The sequence below is a fragment of the Lasioglossum baleicum genome, chromosome 6 (assembly GCF_051020765.1).
Source record: "Lasioglossum baleicum chromosome 6, iyLasBale1, whole genome shotgun sequence".
NCBI classification, from domain to species: domain Eukaryota; kingdom Metazoa; phylum Arthropoda; class Insecta; order Hymenoptera; family Halictidae; genus Lasioglossum; species Lasioglossum baleicum.
The window spans coordinates 7,180,122-7,204,433 of NC_134934.1; the positions used below are offsets into that span (position 1 = coordinate 7,180,122).

The 24,312-nt window shown below is 31.9% G+C and overlaps 7 protein-coding genes across 9 annotated transcripts; 2 read left to right on the forward strand and 5 right to left on the reverse strand.

Annotated features, from left to right (window-relative positions):
- Positions 1-2,975: 2,975 nt before the first annotated feature.
- Positions 2,976-4,675, reverse strand: LOC143209354 (oligosaccharyltransferase complex subunit ostc-A). Its single transcript, XM_076424848.1, has 4 exons — positions 4,219-4,675; positions 4,061-4,134; positions 3,552-3,769; positions 2,976-3,156 (listed from the first exon to the last, which is right to left on the reverse strand). The coding sequence occupies exons 1-4, from the start codon at positions 4,355-4,357 to the stop codon at positions 3,138-3,140; spliced, it is 450 nt and encodes a 149-aa protein (XP_076280963.1). The 5' UTR covers positions 4,358-4,675; the 3' UTR covers positions 2,976-3,137.
- A 147-nt stretch (positions 4,676-4,822) lies between these two features.
- LOC143209351 (uncharacterized) lies at positions 4,823-6,324 on the reverse strand. The gene is made up of 4 exons (XM_076424843.1): positions 6,188-6,324; positions 5,869-5,995; positions 5,446-5,742; positions 4,823-5,356 (listed from the first exon to the last, which is right to left on the reverse strand). The coding sequence occupies exons 2-4, from the start codon at positions 5,986-5,988 to the stop codon at positions 5,201-5,203; spliced, it is 573 nt and encodes a 190-aa protein (XP_076280958.1). The 5' UTR covers positions 5,989-5,995; positions 6,188-6,324; the 3' UTR covers positions 4,823-5,200.
- Positions 6,325-10,715: 4,391 nt separating this feature from the next.
- On the reverse strand, positions 10,716-12,804 carry LOC143209350 (uncharacterized). Its single transcript, XM_076424842.1, has 6 exons — positions 12,670-12,804; positions 12,427-12,519; positions 12,187-12,305; positions 11,980-12,109; positions 11,311-11,579; positions 10,716-11,234 (listed from the first exon to the last, which is right to left on the reverse strand). The coding sequence occupies exons 1-6, from the start codon at positions 12,735-12,737 to the stop codon at positions 11,125-11,127; spliced, it is 789 nt and encodes a 262-aa protein (XP_076280957.1). The 5' UTR covers positions 12,738-12,804; the 3' UTR covers positions 10,716-11,124.
- Positions 12,805-12,820: 16 nt separating this feature from the next.
- Positions 12,821-14,378, forward strand: Sys1 (Sys1 golgi trafficking protein). 2 transcript variants are annotated; one of them, XM_076424846.1, is made up of 2 exons: positions 12,821-13,036; positions 13,638-14,378. In XM_076424846.1, exon 2 carries the CDS (start codon positions 13,740-13,742, stop codon positions 14,220-14,222), a length of 483 nt encoding a protein of 160 aa, XP_076280961.1. In that variant the 5' UTR covers positions 12,821-13,036; positions 13,638-13,739; the 3' UTR covers positions 14,223-14,378. The 2 variants fall into 2 exon arrangements, with proteins under 2 accessions (XP_076280961.1, XP_076280962.1); XM_076424847.1 differs by lacking the exon at positions 12,821-13,036 and adding an exon at positions 13,091-13,264.
- Nd-13a (NADH dehydrogenase (ubiquinone) 13 kDa A subunit) lies at positions 14,321-18,442 on the reverse strand. Its single transcript, XM_076424845.1, has 4 exons — positions 18,379-18,442; positions 17,026-17,219; positions 16,765-16,941; positions 14,321-14,497 (listed from the first exon to the last, which is right to left on the reverse strand). The coding sequence occupies exons 1-4, from the start codon at positions 18,425-18,427 to the stop codon at positions 14,432-14,434; spliced, it is 486 nt and encodes a 161-aa protein (XP_076280960.1). The 5' UTR covers positions 18,428-18,442; the 3' UTR covers positions 14,321-14,431.
- LOC143209349 (synaptotagmin-1-like) lies at positions 18,021-22,060 on the forward strand. Of its 2 annotated transcripts, none has more exons than XM_076424840.1 (9): positions 18,021-18,291; positions 18,496-18,591; positions 18,666-18,821; positions 18,918-19,102; positions 19,186-19,367; positions 19,439-19,546; positions 19,633-19,753; positions 19,861-20,207; positions 20,797-22,060. In XM_076424840.1, the coding sequence occupies exons 3-9, from the start codon at positions 18,703-18,705 to the stop codon at positions 21,100-21,102; spliced, it is 1,368 nt and encodes a 455-aa protein (XP_076280955.1). In that variant the 5' UTR covers positions 18,021-18,291; positions 18,496-18,591; positions 18,666-18,702; the 3' UTR covers positions 21,103-22,060. The 2 variants fall into 2 exon arrangements, with proteins under 2 accessions (XP_076280955.1, XP_076280956.1); XM_076424841.1 differs by having other exon boundaries at positions 18,024-18,341.
- A 129-nt stretch (positions 22,061-22,189) lies between these two features.
- On the reverse strand, positions 22,190-23,624 carry Rplp1 (ribosomal protein LP1). Its single transcript, XM_076424849.1, has 4 exons — positions 23,414-23,624; positions 23,099-23,246; positions 22,499-22,603; positions 22,190-22,283 (listed from the first exon to the last, which is right to left on the reverse strand). The coding sequence occupies exons 1-4, from the start codon at positions 23,483-23,485 to the stop codon at positions 22,270-22,272; spliced, it is 339 nt and encodes a 112-aa protein (XP_076280964.1). The 5' UTR covers positions 23,486-23,624; the 3' UTR covers positions 22,190-22,269.
- Positions 23,625-24,312: the final 688 nt, after the last annotated feature.

The following is a 24,312-nucleotide window of genomic DNA, read 5'->3' on the forward strand; positions in this document are numbered from 1 at the left end:
TTGCGCTTTGTCAAAGTTCGTTTCCCTAAATGGAAGACTTCGGGTATACTGGAAAGCCTGGCAACACGGTTAGTAATCAAACGAATTTAGAAAATTCTGATTGATCCTGCCATGTAGACGAATTGATGTGCTGCAAAATTAACACGTTTTATACATATGCGCCTGTCAGTAGGCCAAGAGCCGCGGGCAGTGACCGCGGAATGCTAAGCGCGCTAGTCAGCATTTTTCGACTGCGCTACGTAATATAACGTCAGACTGACCTGATCCAACGTAATTGCATTACGTAGCATTGCAACCGTTACGAGAGCTAAGAACAAGATGTTCTTCTTTTTTATTGTAAACGCAACACTATTGTGTTACAAATCGAGCATATTGCAAAATATTGGCCTGCCATTAAAAATTTTTTGATTTTTCCAAGTTAGTATGCGTGGTATCGAAATATATTTTTTTAAAGAAAACCGCCTCCGTCATTTACCCAACATACTCCCCTGTTGAGTGGGTTGCCGCGTTCTAGGCAAATTTTTAATCACTGATAACTACAGACAGCGGATCTTTATGCGAAATAAAAATTTTCTACCTGAATTACAATAAAATGAAGTGAAATAAAAAAATATATTCTCCTACTTAATATGTTTAATAGGTTGAAAATATGATAACAGTGTCTTTAAATTCGTCGAGTGTTTTTGCTGTCTCAAATTACACCTACTCATTTTTGCCATTGCATAAAATCCGCTGTCTATTGATAACTAAAAACTGAAGTCAAAACCGCAGATTCTTTATTCTTGATTTTCATTCTACATTGCCGATAAATCCTTTTTGATAAGAATGTCTGTTATATATGTATAGATAGATAAATGGAGATGTTTCAAGTTTTCCACAACAATTAACCGATGTCCAATTCATCTCTGTCATGTGTCGTAACTTCTTCATTATCCCTTCACTACATACCATTTTTGATTTCGTTGTTTTTGGTCTACCGAATTTAATTATAAGGAAAATATTATTATTGCAATTCGATTTACCCGCTCTTTATTTGAAGAGTCTGGTTACCACCACGGACCTAGTTACCACATAACAAAGCAGGTGATTGACGTCATTTCTGCGCGCCATTTAGATTACGACTTCCGGTTCAAGATAGTTTCGCGCCTCGCAAAGTATATTTATGATGTTATTGAAAATTCATTTTAATCCTTCTTATATCGTTGCAATTAAATAGTTTTATTTTTGTTAAAGAACATAACCGTTACGTATTTTTATTCTACACTTAATAAATTACTTGTGCTTTGATACAAACAACGAAAAGCGTTTACATAACCTCAACAGTGCGTATAATGTACATTTAGTTTCCACTATAATATCATCTTGTATTTTCGGATTTAAAAATTATGATCCCAAACTACTTTTGCATAATTCTTCACCATACTCTCTTATCATAAACAAAATTTTACAAACGTTTTCTAATTAGTTATATAATTTCCATCGTTTTTCAACTATCCAATACTTGCTCTACCCCTCGGAATAAATCGAAAATTATTTGAATATTGAAAAACTTAATAAGTCATACCAAAAAATAGTTTTATATATCGTTTTTGTATTGTAATTTTATATATTATTATTTGCTGTATCCTAAGTAATCAAATCATCACTTTTGCACATATAGGGCGAAATGGAACGACAGGTCTGAGCTGACGTGTCTGTTCATGGCCCACCGTTTCTACTTCTTCCGACCGGAGACTTTTCAGACTTAATTTTTTCAGAAACAAAGTCTTCAATTAAAATTCGTTCCTCCACATTTTTTATTTATTTTGCACAAGAAATCCTCGTTCGTAAATTACTGCTAACAACTCAATCATATAACCAAATACGTTAATAGTTATATTAAAGATGCGTGTGCGGAGAAAACAAGGAAAAGATAACGGAGTCCGAGACGATAGGCCTCGATGTAAGAGCAGGAGAGACCGAATCTAAGATTATTTCGGAATTGGCCGGAGATAAACCGGGCCAACGTCGACCGCAAAGCGAACTCAACGAAGCCTTGAGGCTTGAGTCATCTTTCTCGGCTTGAATTTGGCTCGGTTGTAATATTATGCACAATAACGTAATAATGGACATGTTTATACGTTCCCTTAATGATTTCTTATAAAAATTTTCAGGATGATGTCCGTAATTTTTTCAAAAAACCATATAAATGAATTTAGATTGTATTTAAATAAAAAAATTTAGCAGATTTTTTATTACAAACCATTTAAACTATTTTATACATAACGAAACACTACGAATGACGTTTCAACGTGTATGTCGCTAAAATCGGATATTCACAGTAAATTAGAAAAATGAATACTTCCTGCCATGATAACCGTTATCATGAGAAATGTGGGGATATTTAATTTCCCAATAGGAATAATTACATAGTGTAGTAAAGGAATTAATAAAAAATCATTTTGAAAATAATAATAAAAACAAAAAAATACCTCAATTTTTACATCGTATATGAAATAAAAAATATTGAACTTTTTTAATTCTGTACAAAAGTCGAGAATTTCTAAGCTTGACTTATTATGAATAATCATTTTAAAAAATGAAACAATATGTGATACACATTATGTGCGATATAATATCAATTTTTTCTGTATGTATTGTATGTAGTACCTATAAACCGACACATTGTACAATGTTACATTGTTGCAGTCGAATGTGACTTCTATTCTTAACCCTGTTGCCCGAGAGTTTCGAGGTCAACATTACAAAGTATGTAATACAGAAGTACAGCATAAAACTCTGAAAATTTTTCCGAGTGTTTCATATACCTCTACAATTCTTTGTTATTTAAGTTTTTATTTAAATGAAAATTTCGATACACGTGCATATTTAAATATGTATAATACGAATTTGAAATTCTTTTATGTTGTCATTTTTCTTATAAAGAACTTCAATAAAGTAGGATAAGAAAAAAAGATTAGCACAACAATCCGTTCTTTTTTTTTTATAGATATTTGAAAAATATTTTTATTATCATTTTATGTACAAATTGCATTCCTTTTAGTATCCCTAATATGCGATGGAATAATGTAATACACTTGACTCACAATATGTTATATTGTTCACATGTAAAAAGTGAATAGTACTGTAGACTAATATTATGACTGCAGGTATCCCCTAAAAAGAAACATGGTTAACATTATTATTTTACCAACATAAGTACATAAGCAATAGAGCTAGTACCTTTGCCAGAGTATGTGAGATACACGGGTACCCGAGTACCCATGTGATACCCAGAAAGAACAAAAATACCTGGGTATTTCATGAGTAGACAGCGGATCTTCATGCAAAATAAAAATTTTCCACCGGAATTGCAACAAACTGGAGTGACTAATGTTTTCACTGTATTAAATTACACCTACTCATTCTTGCCATAAATGCATAAAATCCGCTGTCTACTCATGAGTTGTCACAACTGGCAAACGGAGCTGTTGCTACTCATTCTATAATATACTGTATCTTGTATATTTTATATATACAACTAACAAAAAATATTCTCATTTTAATCTTACGGTAGCTTCATCCTCATGAAAATCCAGCAGGTAGCAAATGACACGATAACACTGATAAATCCAACACATATTAATAAAATCCTGTTTAATTTTGGAGTTGATGGATTATGTGTTTGATCAAGTACTATAAAGCCAATTCCTCCTAACGTAAACAAGAAACTAGAAGCTAGTCCTTCCATGATGTATTGACCATTTACACGATATGGCATAAATGCTACCTAGAATGCAATAAATACATAGTTGTTACAGCACAGCTGCTAGAAGTATTGGGTTGGAAAGAAAGTTCGTAGCGTTTTCAAATTAAGAATCAAGGATAAAATTAAGGTATTTATTCATACGCTTATTCAATAATACAAGAAGTTACCTCGAAAATGGCAAAAAGTAAAAATATGCCATTGAATAAATCTATGAATAAATATCTGAATTTCAGCTTTCAATTTTAATTTACAAATGCTACGAACTTTCGTTCCAACCCAATATAACATTTTTCGTTTATTATGCTTACGTACAGGTCGTGTATGTCCATGCTCATCGGTTGTTGATCCTACGCTTGGTGGTTCCACAATTACATCGTATATAATACCTTTAGCAAAATAAATTTCATAAATGTTATATACAGAATGAAATTATTAGAAATATATTTTTATATATATATTATAATTCTAACCTCCTGTTACTAGGAAATACGATAAAAGTATGAATGAAAAGACAACCATAGCACTCGGTTTCACAAACCATGACGGTCTTTTTAACTTTAAATTGGGTACTTCCAAGACTGTGAACGGTAACCGGTATATGTACTCCATATTTAACAATTATTTTAAATGTCCCATACGTCTCCTTTGTGTAAACGAATCTGCGTCGGCAGATCCACGTTTCAAAGTTGTGATTGTGGTGTGGCAGATGCCAGTATGGAAGCCGGCATAAACTTTTGTCCACATTACCACAAATCCACGCAAAGTCTAAACTCGTACTAATTATTGATTGGTAAACTAACTATTGCATTCATGTACTCATCACTGTATTCTACCAATCAGAGAAGCAAACGAGAATTTGTCTTTATTGCAGCGCTGTGTGGTGAGCTCAAGAACTTAGGGCTGGTTTTACATTTTCAACAAGATATGTTGAATAAAAAGATAGATATCATTTACATATTTGAACAAATCTGTCTACACTGCCTCTTATCTACACTGCCGAACAAAATTATTTACATATTTACAAAAATTGACTACGAAATTCACGAAATTGTATTTTATATTTTGGAATGTTGGTATGTCTACTTGCGGAGGGAAAGTACCACGATTCAAACTGATCTAGTATTATCAAAATTAATAAACAAATACGAGGAAAAAGAGATTAGATATGAAAAATAAAAGTTATATTAAATTAAAATGAACAGAAGACATTTTGTTTAGTTATAAAAGAAACTGCTAATAAAAATTATCGTACTATAAGATTAAGAAAAAGATTATTACCTTTTATGTACCATGCCATGTACTTATTATAAATGTGAATATGTTAACAATAATGAAACAAAAATTCCAGTAAAAATCAATCAAATTCCTGTTTATTTTCAATATAAAAAATTTCTGCATTACTCACAAATTAGACACGAACTCTTTCCGATTGTATTATTAGTTGTGTGTATATTATTCTTCCTTCTTGTGTCTAACAAATGCGGATCTACAAATTGTTCGCATAAGGAACAATGAACCTAAAAATGTTGATAGCAGTGTAGTGTAGGTGACTGTAGTTAATATAGATGAGTTACCAACAGGTATTGTCCATGTAACATTTTCACTGTCCTGAAAAAAAGTATGTTAAGTTTGAAATATATTCTAATATAGACAATTAAGAAATAAAATGATTTTATATGACAAGATTTACTATTTACCATAACATATGGAATCTCTCTCCATTTATTTGCAACTTCTACACAGGGAGAACACAAGTCAATTGTAGAAATCCTGTATTCCTTGATTCTATTTTTACAACCCAAAAGTAAATTTGGTTTTGGCAAAGTAACATTCACATATTCATTAGTGCCACTAGCGTACTGATAGCGCTGGTGAATAGGGAAGTTGAAATGAAATTTCTTGCTAGTCAAAGGTGAACAAATCGTTACATGTTGAAAGTCTGCTTTCTCCATAAATAATTCAACATTAGTTTCTCCTGCAGCACACATAGTACTCTAAAATGTAATGAATTGTAATATAAATTAAAAGAATAAAAATAATAAGAACTCTCATCATCATTTTCAACAAGCATTATAGCATCAAATTTCAACCATCGTTGGAATAATAATTTAGTTACTTACACTTTCTAATCGTTTTACATCATTAAGTTCATCTATACTAGTATATAAGGCAGGTGGTAATCGTAAATAAAGTGCAATATAACAGTCATCGATTAAATCATTAAAATTTATTTCATACATTAAAAACCTGTAAAATGATTGTGTTAAAAGACAATAAATACTTATATAAATAATTGATTTAATATAATTATAATACTATAATTTAAAATTGGCATTTTAGAAACAATAATCACTTTAAAACAACACATTATCATTTTAAAAACAGAACATCCAAAAATGCTACATACAACGTATTTACATATAATAAAATTGCTACTACCTAACCTATGAAATCCTTCTCCCTTTGTCGTTAATGAAATTTCAGCATTTAATTCCTGACAAACCACTACATTTTGAAGAATTAAAATTATCAATAAATTAGAATACACGAAGTATTGTTTAGTAGAACTTGGTGTCATTTTTACATCGAAATTTCTAATTAAGTAAAATCGAACTTGCCAAATGTCAAATTGTATTGTACACGTGAAAAGTAAATAAACGGCGCGAATACCCTGGAATACCCTCTTCCGAGATATTTTAGTACTACCGGTGTGTATATGTAAACATGTAAACTACCATTTAAAAAATTGTTGATACAAACAATTGGATTTATTGACGGACAAAATATGATGAGATTAAAAGGTATCAAATTGCAATTTTGAATGATTAAAAATCCAAATACATCATCAAGTATACTGTATACTGACCTAATCTCTACGTGCTACTATATTAGCGAATGAACTATAGATGTTTAACAAATTTAAACAATCACTCTATTTATCGGGGTACTACTTCAAACATTAAAATTTTGTAATAGTCAAATATTTTTTAGTTTTTATTTAACACGAATAAATACAAATAATAACATAATACTTATCCAAACCTGCATGACGCGAGGTACTATCTGAAATAAATTAATTTAGATAAATATATTAATTAATTATATCCTCTAATCATTGTTTTCATCCAACACTGTTCTTGAACAGCAATCCACAGCCACATCCACGATGTATTCTTGTGTTTCTAAACTGTAAATTACATTCCAGATAATAAATTATGTTATAATTTTGTATTAATTATCTCAATGTTTACTGTAATGTCTAACTTACATAAATCTTTATGGATGGGCTTCAAATAAATTTTGAGCATTGTTATCCGCATGTATGGATTAATTTTTCCATTTCGATATCAATATTTGAGCCAGTTTTTTTAAAGCGGTATAAGTCCACTTTTGGAAAAAAATAAGTTAAGGGAGTAGACTTGTTTCCAGAATTGCAAGGATACGGAATGCGCCTTCTCATTTCTCGATAATACAAAGATGGCGTTTTTTAGTAGTGAAAAGCGCTAAATAAAAGATCAATTTAGGCCGCGATCGCCCTCAAAAATCCTATTTATTACGTTTATGAGACGTAACTTGCATTATTTGGAAGCATAAAGGCTGCGCATGTAGCTATTTTCATAAAGCTGTGACAACTATATGCTGTAAACGTAAAAATAGGACTTTTGAGGGCGATCGCGGCATAGATTGATCATTTATCTAGCGCTTTTGACTACTGAAGAACCCCACCTTTGCATTATAGAGAAATCGCACCCTTGCAATTCTGGAAACGAAACTTTATCCAAACACGAATCCGTAATGTGTCAATGTATGAATAAACGGGCTTATACCACTTTAAAAAATAACGGCTCATTTATAGTATCTACAACATAGAATAAATGGGTAAACTCGATGGAAAGTTGTTAACTAAGACTGACGATTGTCATTAAATAAATAAATTCAGAATAATAACTTGGACCTCGTGTTTTGAAAAAATTGTTTTCAGCTATGCATTATTTCATGAAAAATATCTTCTCAATAGTTCCCACTCGTCCTGCAAATCACGTATATAAAACATGTAAAATTTAAATGATTCCAAGATGAATTGAGAAAATAAAATCTTACACGCTGCATTCTATGTGCTTTTATTAGTTTTCAAGATTCCTTCTCTAACCAATGCTTGTTTTAAACCGTGTAATAAAGTCTTCAAATATTGTGGTCTCGTTACTGCATGCCTCTTCAAAATTTCAAAAGCTTGCGTTATCTCGAACTGAATATCATTTTCTCTATACATATTTGCATCGTGTACAGAGATATTGTGTCCATTCATTTCTTCCCCTAGTTCTTGTTCATGTTCTTCTTCTTTCTCTAACTCTTGTTCTTCTCCTCTTTCCTCCACATATACTTCCCCACCTTCTTCAACTTGAGTCTCATCGTCGGAACTATTCATGCCAGGTTCTGTCATTGCAGATATAATACTATGAACATACTCTTTGTTATCACCGTACGTGGTACCTACTTCCTCTAACATTTCATCCCCTTCGTCTTGTTCAATAAGCTCTTGTTTCATTGTTACTTCTTCAGAAGATTTTCTTATATTATTCCAACAATTTCTAATTATTCTAGGACTAAGTTCTATCCATGATTCATGCAATAATTGTATACAATCTTTGATCGTGTATTTGCTATAAAATTCCTTTAATCCATTCGATGCTATTAACCGACGCAACATTTTATGTCTAAATGCTTTTTTTACCTTAGTTATTATGCCTTGATTCATCGGCTGTAGAAGGGTGGTGGTGTGCGGAGGTAAAAACACGATCTGAAATTGATCATCTACACGGCGTTCTGTTGAAACCAATTTATGCCTCCAACAATCGTCCAATACAAGTACAACTTTTTCATGTATACCGTGCTCTAGTTGGTATCTTTGCACAGCAGGCTTGAAATCATTGACATACCAGTCCATAAATGTTCCCTGATCCATCGACCCTCCGAGTTGAGATTTATATACGACTGGCATCTGAGTTCTGTAATACTTTAATGCTCTTGGATTCCTAAATTTATTGATGATGACTGGTTTTAATTTATGCGTACCAGTCGCGTTCGTACACAAACATACGATTACACGATCTTTTCGTAACTTTTTCCCTTCGAGCTTTTGTTCCACGCAATGCAGCAATGATTTCGCCGGGATTGCTTTCCATATAAGTCCTGTTTCGCTCATGTTGTAAATATGCTCCCACTGTAGTTCATCTCTTTCGACCTTCTTGTGAAACTCTTTCGTGAAATTCTCGGCAGCTGGCTCGTCCATGCATTCTCTCTCAGAAGAGGGGCTTAACAAACGTATATTATGCCGATTTTTAAACTTCCAAAGCCAGCCGTGACTTGCTTTGAACGAAGACGAACTTCCGAGTTCCTGACTTATCTGAAGCGCCTTCTCTTGCAACAAAAGATCAGTAATTGGAATTCCCAGGGTCTTTGATTGCACGAACCATAAATATAATTTTATATCTAAATCTTCGTATACTGGCTTACGAATCCTCTTTCTTGTTCGTACATCAATACCCTGGAACGCAGGCATTCCCCGTCGACGAATTTTTCGCACCGTGCTCGGGTGGATATTATATTCATTGGCAATTCTTGACACGGAAATGCCGCACTCTAAATGTCGCAGAATTTCTATCTTTTGCTCGATCGAGAGCACGGACATAGATACACGTTTCGGACTTTCCATGATAAAGACCGTAAAAAGATTATAGAATTCCTCCTTACAGTCACGTTATGACGTTTTCGTTAGCGTCGCATACAGTCATACAGTGATGCCAGGCTGGCAATTGCCAGGGATGCCAGGTGATGCCTGTGCCAGGCCAGGATGCCAGACGTGAAGAGAAAATGGCGCGTAGAGGCCACCAACACCGGATGTAACGATAAAATAAACGGACGTAGAGGGCGGTAATGAAGAAACAATTGTGAAATAAAAATCTATACATCTTTATTTATTATTTATTTATTGATGCTGTAAACCAGGTTTGGTTTATATAGCATACATTTGTATAAAACACTTTACAAATATAATGAAGTATGTTTTTTGAATACATATAAATATTAGCGCTGTAATGTCTTGCACGCTTAGGGAGGGTAGTATTTATGATTTAGGAGCAGTGTCCTCGTTCTGAATGATCTACATCTTTATTTTCAATGTTTGAAAAATGGAACACTAATTTAGAACTTGTAACGTAATTTCCATATTATTTACATTGAACACCGACTATTATAGAGAAATCTGATCAGATAAATTTTAATCTTCATTATAGCACAAACTGTTTGAAACTTGTTGAAATTTAGGAGTTTTCAGATAGCAAATCGATAAAGTAAAACAACTAAACAATAAGAATTAGTTAATTAGTTTATTATTTTTGTTTTGCAGTTACAGAAGTAGTTACTCCGGAAGATGAATATTTGTTAATACGTATTATGAAAGAAAGTTTATTACATTCTATCCTTACGAACTATGTGAAAATAAAGATAGAAAGTACAATATCTATGAAAGTAGAGAATTAGTAATAAATAATAACACTCTCTGATAGTAATAATAATACTGATAACAGTAATATTTTGTTAATAATAGTTTCTTTGGCAATGATATAGTTCGTTAAGTAATGCGTCTTCAGGTACTTTTGTTAAATTCGTTTGAATTATGTAATTCTATATATATACTTGCTTAAACCAGAAGAAAAGGAAGAGCTTTGTACATATTGCGTCATATGCATTGTATTTTATATGCGTTATTTATACTTTCGATTCTTGTATGTATAACAATTATTGGCGGAAGCAGTACTTTCGAGGAACATTATTTTATTTTTATTTGTCCTTTCGAGAAGGTCGCGATATCGTCTATCTACTACGCAATATAAATAATTAAAAATTATAATTTAAATTATACAACATGCGCGAACATTTTTGCTGAATAAATAAGGTCGCTGTGTAATAAAACTATTAAAATCACTTTTTTTATTAATTTTATTTATCTTGCTATCGTAATTAATATTTTAAGTTTTGTTTTATACAGTAGTATACAGTAGCATACAGTATCCCATCCTAGCACTGAAGTAAATTGTCATGGTGAATTGTAAAGGACAGTGATAGTAGATGTATTGTAATTTTAATTTCGTAATGAATCACAGTAGATTAGGGATTTCCAGTCTCGGAACTGATATAAAAATATAGAATAATATAGAACACATTTTGCTGCAATAAAGTTAATCAAGTTTAGGGGGTGAGGGCTAATGCAAAAGACTAAATTTTTAAATTTAATTTTAATGCATGAAAAGAACTATACCATTAGCCACTTATCAATATTTTATCTACAGAAAAACTATTAGTTTCACTGTATTTAACTACAATTTCGGATCTGGCTTAAAAAAATGTTTCCAAGGAAAAAGACTTATATTAGGAAAATTAATATTGTCGTCCTTCGGGAATAACCAGTGGTTTCCTGTTATATCATCTGAAACCCATGTTATTACATATAATAATGAACATGTAATTTATGACCTTATATTTCTACATTTTTTTCTACTTACTTTTATCGATATTAACCAGGTCTTCTGTTTTAGTTTCCACACCATCTTTATCTTTTTTCGTGGTAATAGTATGCAATTTATCACCAATTTGTCGTGATACAGTTATTTCTTCGTTTCCATCATTATCTTTAATTATTCGTTTTTGTTCTATCGTGCCATCAGGTTTACGTGTAAACTCTTTCCTTTGCATTACAACTGTTGCCGATGATTTATACTTAGCTGGCTCATTATACTTGTCCCATACATTAGAAAAATTGTCCACTGTTACCCTGTTCAAATTAACAAGAAATATTTTTGTTCTTACTAATATCACCGACGACATATAGAAGGTATACGAGGTATAAGGATAGACCTATCATTGTATTTTTGCAGCTCACTTTTCAGGGGCCACGTAACTCCATTACCATTTTCATTTCACACGATTTAGACGAGTTTATGTCAGAATCTTCGTGCTACAAATAAATAAATAAGTCTATTTCTGTTCGGAATCGTTGTTTCGCATGCTGGATCGCTTCATTTCCATGCAAATAGGCGAAATGCAGATGGTAATGGAGCTACGTGACCCCACAAAAGTGGGTTGCAAAAATACATCGGATGATAGGTCTATCCTAATACCTCGTCGGTGCTAATATTCACATGCCAAATTGTATCACGTATTGTAATACTAACTTGCCATCCAAATCTACATCCAACTTTGGTGTTACTTCAGAATTGTCGCTATGAGGCTTTAACATTTTGTCGCGTAAATTCTCTTCTTGCGGAGTTGAAAATGGAAGTGCAGGTGGAAACATATTAGGATCTAAAAAGATATATATAATAAATAAAGAATTATAATTATCTTATTATACATCATATATAAAAATAAAACAAAAATACCTTCATGATGAAATCCAAAGAAAAAGCTTTTTAATAAATTATCCATTTGCGATTCAAAATGTCTTGTGATTTCTAGGGGATCACTGAAAATACGGAAGTGAATACCTCCCCTGGAATGCCTATAATTCATAGGTGTACATAAGTTATTTACTGCAAATGTTTTGAAATATACAATGTTCTAAGCTATATGCAAAATGTATAAAATTAGATTTTAGGTATACTATATAAAATTTAAATTACCTAAAATCTTCCATATCATCATCGTCTTCATCATTTTGCCAAATTGGATTTCTGAAATTGTCTCTGTCAAACTTATCTTGGTCATCGAAGAACCTGAAACGTATCATAAATTTATATTTAAAGTATAAATATACCTGTTTACAAAACTCAAGAAACAAACAACACATTGAAACTGTCAAAATAACATTATCATATGGAACTGACATTTTTAACTTATGGTTACAAATTTTTAATAAACATTACCCTCTGTTTCTGGGTTCATCCGAATTTCTTCCAAGAAATATATCACGAATAAAATTCCAGAGTGGCATTCCTTCATGCACCGTTGCTATTACTCGCGAGACAAGTGAAATTACGTCATATTTTCGTAAATTTACGAAGTACTTTGAAGCGAACAGACATATCTACCAGTATGAAGTTGGTCTAGTCTAGTGACATCTATGCTACACAAAATTTGATCGCATCAGCTGATTTAGACATTGCAGTTCATTTGTAATTATTTTAGCTTTGTTGAAAGAAACGAAGGAATATTATACAAATGACATGATTATGTGTATGTGTATATAGTGATCAGTTTGGAATAATATTACCATATTGATATATCCATGTGGTAATGTCCAAAACATTTTTCTAATAATTTCTTATTTCACAAATATATTGATAATGTATACAGCTTTCTTATAAAATTCATTATAATTAATATTCTCTATAAAAATGTCATAACATATTATACATCGTTACAAGTTATTACTATAGAAGCATATATATAGGTTAATTTGTTAATGTACAAAACCATTACAATGAATAATGTCCAGTAATTGTACATATGTTTATAAAAGTAATGTTATCATTTCTTGAACACATATTATCTTTTAATTGAAAATGTTTACTTCGTTAACCCTTTGCACTCTTTTGTCGAGTGTGACTCAACATCGGAGAAATGAAAATGTAAATGAAACGTGTTTTTATTTGTATTTGGTTCTTCCTTTATTTATTTAAGTCGTATTTTTTAGTTAAAAACAAATATAAAGTAAACAAAATTGTTTAAAATAAGTAGCAGTCAAGGAACTGTCCTTTGAATTAAATTTCAAATAAAACACTTAAAATAGTAGCGAGTTGTTGGCAACAAAATTGTGAAAAATAATTCGGAGTGCAAAGGGTTAATAGTTATATATGCTCGCATAATATCCATGTTCTATTTTTACTTTTAGATTCGAAGAAGAATCAAAATAATAATACAGTACAAAATGGACAAGACAATGAAGATTCCTACTCTTTATAAATAGATGTAAAAATTTTAAACATCAACCACAATGAATAATATATCAGGACAATTTCGCAAAACAATATGGGATCCTTTCCTTATAATATCTCAAATAGTAGCTGTTCAATCTGTCATGTATTTCTGTCTCGCACTATGGATCTGGATTATCGCTACGTTCCTTGGATCGACAAAGTCATTAGATTATGCTTTTCACTATAAGGAAATACATGTTCGAGATTTTGCTGGTCAGCTCACTATAGTTATTTTCATTTTAAATTCGCTAGTCGGCGCGTTCACATTATGGTGGTTGGTGCAGAGAACAAAACAATGCATGGATTTCGCGTGTACAGCACACTTAATACATTTGTTGTGTTGTTGGGTGTACAATGCAAGTTTCCCATCAACTTTCAGTTGGTGGTGTTTAAACATTGTGTCTCTTAGCATAATGTGCGTTTGTGGTGAGTTTCTTTGTATGAAAACTGAACTGCAAGCAATACCATTGGGTATGAACAGTCATAAAACAGCTTTGTAACATACACACGGAAGTTATTTAAATGTGATCACAATAGACACGAAGTTTCGCTGAATAAAGATTACCATTAAGTTGGAATTAAAAAGTCTCAAGATGAATATAGATTATTATACATTATATTTCTAACATTGATCATAATAAATATTTTTTAACATATTTACAAGATTCACAGTTTATTGCTACCAATTGTACTATATAAAATACATGGTTTAGTGGTGATCTTCCTTGTAAAAGCGTAATCCACAATATCCACAGCTATGGTCTCCAGGTTTGTCCTAAAATATTCATTTCAAATATTTGTATCTCACTCTTATGCATATTAGATGAATGTAAGGTAAAGTTGCCGATGATGTGGGTCCTCTCTGATTTCAATGAACAACATTCTCCTTTAAAGTTTTTGGCGGTCGCCGTTAGTTTACAAGATAATCACAAGAAACTTTATTTGTAAATCCATGAGGTCGATGTACTACCTCCTCTCTGATTTCAAAGATCTTTATATAATCAAGACCATCATTCTGAACAACATTTCTCATTAAAGTTTATGGTGGTTGTCTTTAGTTTACCAGATATTCACAGAAAACTTTACTTGTAAATTGATACGAGTGTTCTTGATAGCAAACACTGTTTCGTGCGGCAGAAACATTATACACTGCGGTGCATAACTATAGCACCGTTTAAATTTTTACCAGTTTCAGACTTTAAGTGAAAAGTGCAAAAAAGTTTATTGTAGAAATTGTGAAAGTATGAAAAAAATGGACTGTAGACTAAATCATATTGAAATGGCCCTCTTATACAAGACGATATAATCGAAAATGTGATTTTCAACTGTTGCGTAACTATAGCACCGTCGTTGTTATTTACTAATTTCACTAAACAAAGTATCATAACGAAGTATCCGTGAAAATAGAAATTGAAAAAAGAATTTTCCACAGTAAATATAAAAATTTGTATCTTGAAAATGCCGCGTGGTACATATTTAACGGAAGAAGAGAGGGGTAAAATTTTAGCCCTGAAGGAAATAGATTTTAGCATGCGCGAAATTGCTCGTAGGCTAGGAAGGTCACATAAAGTTGTTATAAACTTTTTACGTGACCAAGATAACTATGGGAAGAATAAAACGGGTGGACCAAAGAAGAAATTGAGTCCACGTACGGAACGAATAATTGTGAAAACGGCCAGCAACACATTAAAAAGTTGTAACCAAATTAAAAAAGAACTTAATCTTGATGTTTCACGGTGGACTATACATCGAGCTTTACAAGCAAATGGAAACATCGTGAGAAAAAATTAAAGTCTGCACCCAAACTTCTACCGCGCCATAAGATTGCAAGACTTCAATACGCTCGAGCAAACATGCATCGGAACTGGCATAACGTAAGTTAATTTCTGAAAATCTTCTAAACCCAGCTTATTGTAATTTCTTTTATTGACAATTAGACTATCTTTTCGGACGAAAAAAAATTCAACCTTGATGGACCTGATGGGTACAATTCCTACTGGCGAGATCTCCGCAAGGAACCACGGTATTTCACGAAAAGAAATTTCGGTGGAGGAAGTCTTATGGTTTGGGGGGCTTTTCACAGTGATGGCATGTTACAATTAGCTTTCCCATCGAAGAAAATGAATAGTGATGAATATATTGGTATCTTGGAAAACAATTTGCTACCCTTTCTACAAGAAAATAGTACTACAAATTGGACGTTTCAACAAGATAACGCGGCTATACACACAAGTCGAAAAGTGATGGCATGGTTCGAAGCAAACGATATTAACAATATTAAATGGCCAGCATGTTCACCCGACCAAAATCCCATGGAAAATATCTGGGGCATAATTGTCAGGAACGTTTATGCAGAAAATCGGCAATACGGAAACGTTTCCGAATTAAAAAGCGCCATAATCGATATTAGTAAAAAAATCAGCAGAGACATTTTTCGGAAACTTATTGATAGCGTACCAGATAGAGTTTTCGAGTTAATTTCAAAAAAAGGTGGTCCTACAAGATATTAAAATCGTTTATCATTGTTTTTATTGATGTGGTGCTATTGTTACGCAACAGTTAAATTCATACTATTGTTTGTATCGTTTTGTACAAGAGGAGAATTTAAATTAAAATTAATTTAAACTTCAATATTTTTCATACCCTTTCGATTTTTACAATTAATTTTTTCGCACTTTCAGTCTGAATTCTGAAACGGGTAAAAATTTAAACGGTGCTATAGTTATGCACCGCAGTGTAGGTAGGTTTAGATTTGGGGATGAAATCTAAACCAGTATTTACAAGTCAAGTTTTCTTACCATATTCGGAGATATTAGCATATACCTAACCCAGACCTAACTCAAGCTTACAAAAGTTTTTTGCTAATATCTCCGAAACTAAAGCCGACCGCCAACTATTTCAAAGGAAAAAGTTATTCGAAATGTCTAGTTTTATAACATATTTGAAGGTCATCGAAATCGGTGAGGACCCATATCATCGGTAACTTTACCGAATGCAATGTTTCTTTGCGACGCAAAATAAATAAACAAAAAAAATCCTTACTAAATTAATGTAAACTTTTGGATGTCCCAAAGGTCCACCACCACCATTGCAAGCCACAATCCTGGCTTTTGTAGGTGTCGGTGGGGTTTCTGCTATCAGTTGAATAGCCCAATTGTCATTTACTTCTTTTGGTCTGTTTGCAAACCTTACGTTGCGATAATCGTCTTCGTCGTATATCTGTTACAAAACAATTGTTTCAAAAGAAAAAAAAGAAAATATTTCTATTTCATCGTAGTATTTTTGAACAATGTGAACTTTTACCTGGCCCGTGTGCGTCACTTTGTTAGAAGTATCACTACTTGCATTTCTAGTTAATATACTTGCAAAATTCGAGGCTTTATTAGAAGTTCTAACAAGCCCAATAATCCTTTTGCTTGCCATTTTTGTTAACCAGCTTACAGCCGTACAGTTGCGTACAGTACAATACGAACACCAACGAACACTGAACCACTGAACTGAATGATGGACATTCAAATATAGTTTTGTTAATACGACCCAAACACCCTCTACTGAGATCTGTTATTACTATACTGCAGATCATTATTATGCAAAATAAAAATTTTCTTCGTCATTACAATTTTTTATTAATAAAATTTTATTTTTAACAATTTTAGTAAATTGAAAATAACATATGGACGCTGTTCATTTTTGTCATAAATACAGTTATTACCAGAGAGTAATTTATTATTACTATTATTGCTATTATTATTACTGTTCTATAACTCTTCCTATATTAATTATTAGCTAAAATGATTATATGAATTAATCGGAACGAAAGAGCAAATAGAATATTACTTTTCTGGTACATATATCATCGCACGTCATTTTCGAAGCTTTGCACAGCACAAAATAATGGCGGGTATTTCAAAACTCGTATTACCGCGTTACCTATCATTTTTACTTTTTCAAAAAGTAAATGGAAATGTCGGGTACCCGATACATTCGAGAATCCTGAAATTTTCGAGACATTTTCAGGTTCTCACACACCTCTACTAAATAATATATAACAAGATAATTATAATATTATAATATATATTTAAATTTAATATTTGTGCGATAATCTTAAAAGAAATATATGGACCTTTCTATTTATTTCCTGAGGATTACAATGGCTTTTATTTAGGCTCTGTTCAAAGTATGTTGGTTAAGTATAATAATCTGTATAAGCATAAAATAAATCACACATATGAATAAAAATTAAGATATTTGTTTGATCGTATTTTCACGAAATTGTTCTAATAGATAATCGTCCTTTCAAGGGATGACTCTACAGGTTAAAATAATAGGGAGATGTAGGCGGCGTAATAGATATTGCGAGGAAATAAATAAGTTATTCGTTATTCAAAATTGGATTATTACGAAAGATCATGCGCGTACTGCAACGAGGACGCTTTGCAATAACTTTTTATCCCTTTAAGAACATGGGGTAGTTAAAGGATCATGCGTGGATGCGGTAATCTTTGAATCTCGATCTACCCTTATATAGTTGAACACGCAGGACGAGAATCAATAGTGTTGTGCAGAAAGGTATACAATGAAAAATTATAGTCATATATGTGGAAATAGGCATAAAAATGGTAGATATTGATTTGTTTTGGTTAAAAATAAATATACCGTTTGCTTTCGTTGTTTTCACTTGTCCTTGTATTATATACGCGTCCATATGTTTATACGAAAACATACAGTGCCTTGAATATATGTAATTTTTCAAGTATAATATTTGCTTTTCAGTGTGTAGCTCATACTATACAATATTTTGTTATGCTGTGTATTTACTTATCGCATAATTCAATAAAAGTGTACAAGAGAAATGACATAGAAAAATGGGTAAGTACATATACCGATTAAATAAAGTATTAGTATAATTTACTTTGACTACATAAAAATTAAACTATATACAGGATTGTAAATTTAATATGCTTGGAGCTTAAATTGAAAATGGATGTTCATGGCATTGGAATTGTTGCTGTTTTGGGGACAGTTGGAGCTGCAACAGGAGCTATTTCAGCAGTTCTTGTTTATGCAATGTGTATAAGGCGTAGACGATCCCTTAACTGGTACATATATTTTAAACATAACTATTTTGTAGAATATAAATAAAATTTATAGTTAACAAATTGGATATAATTTATATATATGTATATGTACTTTAGGTTTGAAAAAGATTTATTGAATAGAGCAGAGGAAGCAGCACATTCATCAAAAGCTGTGTTCGTTGGCTTAGGATCTAATGCTTCTTTAAGTAAAGAGAACAAGATTAATGATAATCACTCTGACGATGAAGAGTGGAAATCTAGTTATGCACTCGATAATATCACAAGAGATTCGCCCAAAAGAGGTAATTAGCAATACGGACAATATCAATTATATTTTTTCAGCTATCTTGTTACTTTTTTAATAACTCAATATTTGTGGTTTCAGTCTTACAATATTTATCAGAATCTGAAGATGTTTCATCACCTATTAGCACTTTTGCACCACCACTACCAGAAGGAGCAGTAGCTGCTTCTGAACAGCGTATGGTTATTCTCAAACCACCAAGAAGTTTAAATAATTCATGTTCTAGACTCAATAGTACCGAGACTGAGACACCTTCTCATAAGGTATAAATTGATCATAGTTATATATATCGAAAAACACTTTTATTTAAATGACAATCTTTTATGCGATATAGCTTTCCTCTTCCACGTCGATCTCTTCAACTGATGATGTCAGCGGTGAATTACAAGTTGGTTTAATTTATGATGAAAGTGCTGGTATTCTTACTGTTAAGCTTATAGAGGTAATTTCATATTAATAGAGGTAATTTAATATTCTTTTAATTACTGCTTGATTTAACATATAAAATGTAAATAACAATTTATAAAGGCACATGATATACATGCACGAGAACTGAGTGGTACTGCAAATCCTTATGCTAAAATTCGTCTACTACCTGATGGAAGTAACGTATGGCAAACTAGAATACATAGACGAACTCTGAATCCTGGTAAACCATATAATAGTTAAATTAAGTTAAATTCTACAGTATAATTAATATCAAATACTATGTACAAAGTATAAAAAATACAGTTTAACACGATTTATAACTTTTAGTGTTTGAAGAGTTTTTCGTTTTCGAAATTATGCCAGACTCGAACCTAGCTGGAAGAACATTGGATATTTTACTTTACGACTTCGACGCCTATTCCAGGCATCAATGTTTGGGTTACGTGCAAATCCCTTTATCTTCAGTAATGGATTTCTTAGACAAAACTCTTACTCTCGTCACAAAACCAATTCTTCGATATGGTAGTGATAATAGAATGAAAATACCATCTTTAGGAGAATTAATGGTATCTCTATCATATCAACCAGCTGCAGAAAAATTAACGGTTATTATTGTCAGAGCAAAGAATTTACCTAGTGTCGACGACTCAACAAATGCAAACCTTTATGTAAAAGTATGTATATAAATTGTATACAGTGTGTCACACGAACTCTTTCCACTTGAATATCTTGGTTATTTCAAACAATACGAAAAAATGTTACTTACAGAAGTTGTAAGGTTTAAGAAACTACATATGTAACATGGTATAAATGGTACATATTCTTGCAAGTGGAGGCATACAGAAGATAAACGTATTCGAGGATATGTTCACTGCGTCAAGTGTAAGTCGAATTCGTTCCATAATGAAAGTAATAGAATAAAAACAGTCAAATATCTCAGCAATGGTAAGTTTTAGGACAAATACACTTTAGTACTTTTATACTCAGAATACACCAATCTATTGAAATCGAGCATAAAAAATTGGACATTCCATTTAAAAAAAAGACAAAGGTGACCTCTGTATCTTCTGTACCCCTCCACTTGCAAGAATACCATTTGTACCATATTATGTAGTTCCTTAAACCCTACAACTTCTGTAAGTAACATTTTCTCATATTGTTTGAAATAACCAAGATATCCAAGTGGACAGTGAGTTCGTGGGACACACTGTATATATAATTTTTTATAATTTTTAAATCATAATAAAACTTCAATTTTTTCAGGTCAAGATCATTCAGGATGGTAAAAGTATTAAGAAAAAGAAGTCTAATATACAACGTGAAACAATTAGTCCTGTATGGAATGATACTTTAAGCTTTGATATTAATAGCGATGTATTGTCCAAATGCGTAATCGAATTTATTATTTTACGCGCAAACGGCGAGATGCTAGCTAGATGCGAAGTGTCCAACAAGTATCAAAAAGATCTATTTTATCGTGTATTATCAGGGAAAGGTGCTTCCGCACAATGGTTGCCACTCATTGAACCAGAAATTTATTACAGTGAATTTACTGAACAGAAAAATTAAGAATTTCATAACAAACCGTCCTTCTTAAATACGTATAAGTTAAATCATATACCTCAATCACTTTACTAATAAACACGTCTACCTATGATGCAATCTTGCGTTATAAAGTTTTTGTCTAGTCATGAAACGCGAACGCTATTAACATTAACTATACATACACATTGCAGTGTAAGATTTATTTAACCAGGTAAAAGTTAAATAATCACACTGTCGATATCAACAAATTGTTTCCTACCAAATTTTAAAAAGACATATGCAGGCATACCACAAACCTATAAAAATACATTATTTACAAATGTGTAATTAGGGAACATTCGATTTCCAAACTGAAAAAAATAAATGTAATTTGCTTAAATTCAAACGCACAACTTTTATCTTTGAAAGTAGTATGCTATTTTATGTTACAGAGATTTTGTATAAATAATATACATAGAATCTAATATATTTTTTACTTCGATTCATCAATAAATATTGGTTGATGATCACTTTACAGTTAAATTTCTGTTGTAAAAATATATAATAAATATGTTTTAATTGTTAACGATAACTTTTATTAAAGTTAATATTTATTTACATATTTCAATATAAAGATAAGATAAAGATGTTTAACGATTTTATAAAAATTGTGATTTTTCCTATTTTTTTCAGACAATTTGCATCTCGTTATGTGTACAAACGCTGGCGTTAAAGAATTATATTTATATTTTATAATTTACATAATATAAAATATGATATATGAATATAATTTGTAGCGAATTCTTTTAATTTGAACATGTCATAAAGCATTACCATTAATTGTGGTCTGTAATTAATGGGACACAAATTAATACTGTAACACTATTTTGGATTACAGAAATTGCAGTAATAAGAAATTACACTTTCTACTCGAAACTTTTACGTTTTTCAAAATTACAAGAAAATCTGTATAGCTTATTTAAATAAATTACTTAAAAATTCATGTTACTTTGAATTGGTGTTAGTTATATCGTTACACAAAACATCTTTACACTGTAACATTTTAGTAAGAGAAACTGTAGACCAATGGTATAGCTTAATAATAATGGTAAAAATATATATAGTCAAATAGTTCAATTTAAAAATATTTTATTCATTGTACAATATAACTGTACAAAATATGCATGGACCAACAAATTGCGATCCTTGAGTTTAGTCAAACAGACCTGTAAAAGAAAATGTATAAGAATTAGGATAGATGCTCGTGTTTAACATAACAAATTACACGTCTTTGTAATAGCAGTCTCATTATTGAATGTCATCACAAATTATTGCAGTAGCTAATACATTATGTAATAATCATTGAGTGTAAGCGAAATTATTTTTACTTTTTTTATCTTATCTGATATTATATCAATTAAACGATGAATGTAATGCTTACCAAAGCCCATGTCATCGTCTGATTCTTCTTCGGGTTCCTCCTTCTTCTTTTCTTCCTTAGCTGGTGCAGCTTCAGCAGCAGCAGGTGCGGCAGCGCCAACTGGAGCTTTAAAGTTCAGAATAACATTCAATAAACCATTCTTCCACATGTATATTTAATACTTAATTGGCAATTGTCCAAGTATATGATATATCTCTCAAAATGAATATAATAAACAATTGCAACATAAATGATAGTGGAATTAATCATTAGAAAAATATAGAATTGAACATTGTTGCTTAAAAAACTTTAGATCACATCCATAAACATGATCGATAAAATTTTTTTAAACTCTTCTCTTTCTCCTCTATTACTGACCGTTCTAAAAAATATCTTTTAGATCGGTGGATGAAGAGGAATTATCGATGAAGTATTAAACAAAATTGTTCTTGAAACAGAAAAACGAAAGTAGTCGAATAATAACTATCGATAAAAACATTTGCACATACAATAAAAAGGTAGATTATATTTCAGAAACCTCAAGTATTTAGTATATGTGATAATAACGTTAACCATAATATTTTTTGGAAATTCAATATACGATAAATATGAAAATAATACCTGCTGCCGGTGCTGCTCCAACACCCGATCCAATGCTTGTGATCATTTCTTTGACATTAACACCTTCCAGTGCTTTAGCAAAAAGACCGGGCCAGAATGATTCCACATCAACGTTGGCGGCTTTCAAAACTGTTTGGATTTTTTCGCCCTAGAAAAAGAAGTGAACGAGTGGTAAATTATTTATCGTCGAAATCAATATTAACGTAGATATGTTTATCTGTTACGTATTTCACATTACAAACGATAAATAATTAAAAAATAGCATTCCAACGTGACACGTTGCCGCGTAAAACAATACATGTGAGATATACTTACGGTTACAGCAACGTCGTCGTCGACCAGAAGTAATGCGGAATAAATACAGGCAAGTTCGACTTTGGTAGTCATTTTTACTGTTTATGTGTCTTTTATTAAAACTGGATGAGTGTTAATAATGGTGCAAGTCGCTGATACAGCCTTAGCTCCGCAAGAGAGAACAAGCACCCAACTTTACTAGATCCAGCGAAAAGGAAAAGGGATCGAATCAACCGGAAATCACGTGATATGTATAGCAATAAGGGGCGTTTACACTGCGCCGAAAAAGCATGCGCAATGATACGTAATGCGTCTTATTGGACAGATATACAGGGTGTCTAAAAAATGTAGTACTTCCTTCAAAGAGGTGATTCCTGAGGTCGTTTGAAGTCACTTTTTCCTCTGCAAAAAAATTCTCCACGGCTTTGACGAAAAACACGGAACAATCAGAACGCGGCTACAGCTGAGCGTGGCGTTGGTATTGGTCGAGCCGGACTCCGTCCACAGAAGCCGCGCTCTGATTGGTCTGTGTTTTTGGAGGACATTTTCGCAAAGGAAAAAGATCTACGACATTTTTGGGACACTCTGTATAAAAATGTTTTATATCATTTAAATCTTTAGGTTACATATGTATCGCAATGTATTTACTTTGTTACTGTTACTATTTTTATATAATATGTAAATGTGGTATGATGGTAAACAGCACTTATGGGTATGATATTTAAAATGTGCGACTACAAAAAGACAGAGTTTACTATATATACATAATTCCTTACTCTTTGTTATTATATAATAATAGATGGGTATTCAACTATACAAAGTATCTAGAAATAATTACGTTTCAGTATTATTCCTCCGGCTGTTTTATGCAACTGGGATGACATAATGCGATGCTACGGAGGGCGGAGAAATGTTATTCT

Bases quoted from the DNA above. Each gene is read 5' to 3' on its own strand.
- Sys1 (XM_076424846.1), top strand. From the start codon at position 13,740: ATGAATAATATATCAGGACAATTTCGCAAAACAATATGGGATCCTTTC.
- Rplp1 (XM_076424849.1), bottom strand. From the start codon at position 23,485: ATGACTACCAAAGTCGAACTTGCCTGTATTTATTCCGCATTACTTCTG. The intron at 23,247-23,413 runs GTAAGTATATCT...TTCTTTTTCTAG, and splicing joins ACGACGACGTTGCTGTAACC to GGCGAAAAAATCCAAACAGT. The intron at 22,604-23,098 runs GTATTATTTTCA...TGAACTTTAAAG, and splicing joins TGGAGCAGCACCGGCAGCAG to CTCCAGTTGGCGCTGCCGCA.
- Nd-13a (XM_076424845.1), bottom strand. From the start codon at position 18,427: ATGGACGCGTATATAATACAAGGACAAGTGAAAACAACGAAAGCAAAC. The intron at 17,220-18,378 runs GTATATTTATTT...TCCATCATTCAG, and splicing joins GAAAACAACGAAAGCAAACG to TTCAGTGGTTCAGTGTTCGT. The intron at 14,498-16,764 runs GTAAGGATTTTT...TGAATATTTTAG, and splicing joins CAAAAGTTTACATTAATTTA to GACAAACCTGGAGACCATAG.
- LOC143209354 (XM_076424848.1), bottom strand. From the start codon at position 4,357: ATGGAGTACATATACCGGTTACCGTTCACAGTCTTGGAAGTACCCAAT. The intron at 4,135-4,218 runs GTTAGAATTATA...ATTTTGCTAAAG, and splicing joins GTATTTCCTAGTAACAGGAG to GTATTATATACGATGTAATT. The intron at 3,770-4,060 runs GTACGTAAGCAT...ATTGCATTCTAG, and splicing joins AGCATGGACATACACGACCT to GTAGCATTTATGCCATATCG.
- LOC143209349 (XM_076424840.1), top strand. From the start codon at position 18,703: ATGGATGTTCATGGCATTGGAATTGTTGCTGTTTTGGGGACAGTTGGA. The intron at 18,822-18,917 runs GTACATATATTT...TATGTACTTTAG, and splicing joins CGTAGACGATCCCTTAACTG to GTTTGAAAAAGATTTATTGA. The intron at 19,547-19,632 runs GTAATTTCATAT...CAATTTATAAAG, and splicing joins TTACTGTTAAGCTTATAGAG to GCACATGATATACATGCACG.
- LOC143209351 (XM_076424843.1), bottom strand. From the start codon at position 5,988: ATGTATGAAATAAATTTTAATGATTTAATCGATGACTGTTATATTGCA. The intron at 5,743-5,868 runs GTAAGTAACTAA...ATTACATTTTAG, and splicing joins ATGTAAAACGATTAGAAAGT to AGTACTATGTGTGCTGCAGG. The intron at 5,357-5,445 runs GTAAATAGTAAA...ACTTTTTTTCAG, and splicing joins GAGAGATTCCATATGTTATG to GACAGTGAAAATGTTACATG.
- LOC143209350 (XM_076424842.1), bottom strand. From the start codon at position 12,737: ATGCCACTCTGGAATTTTATTCGTGATATATTTCTTGGAAGAAATTCG. The intron at 12,520-12,669 runs GTAATGTTTATT...GATACGTTTCAG, and splicing joins GATGAACCCAGAAACAGAGG to GTTCTTCGATGACCAAGATA. The intron at 12,110-12,186 runs GTATTTTTGTTT...ATATCTTTTTAG, and splicing joins CTTTGGATTTCATCATGAAG to ATCCTAATATGTTTCCACCT.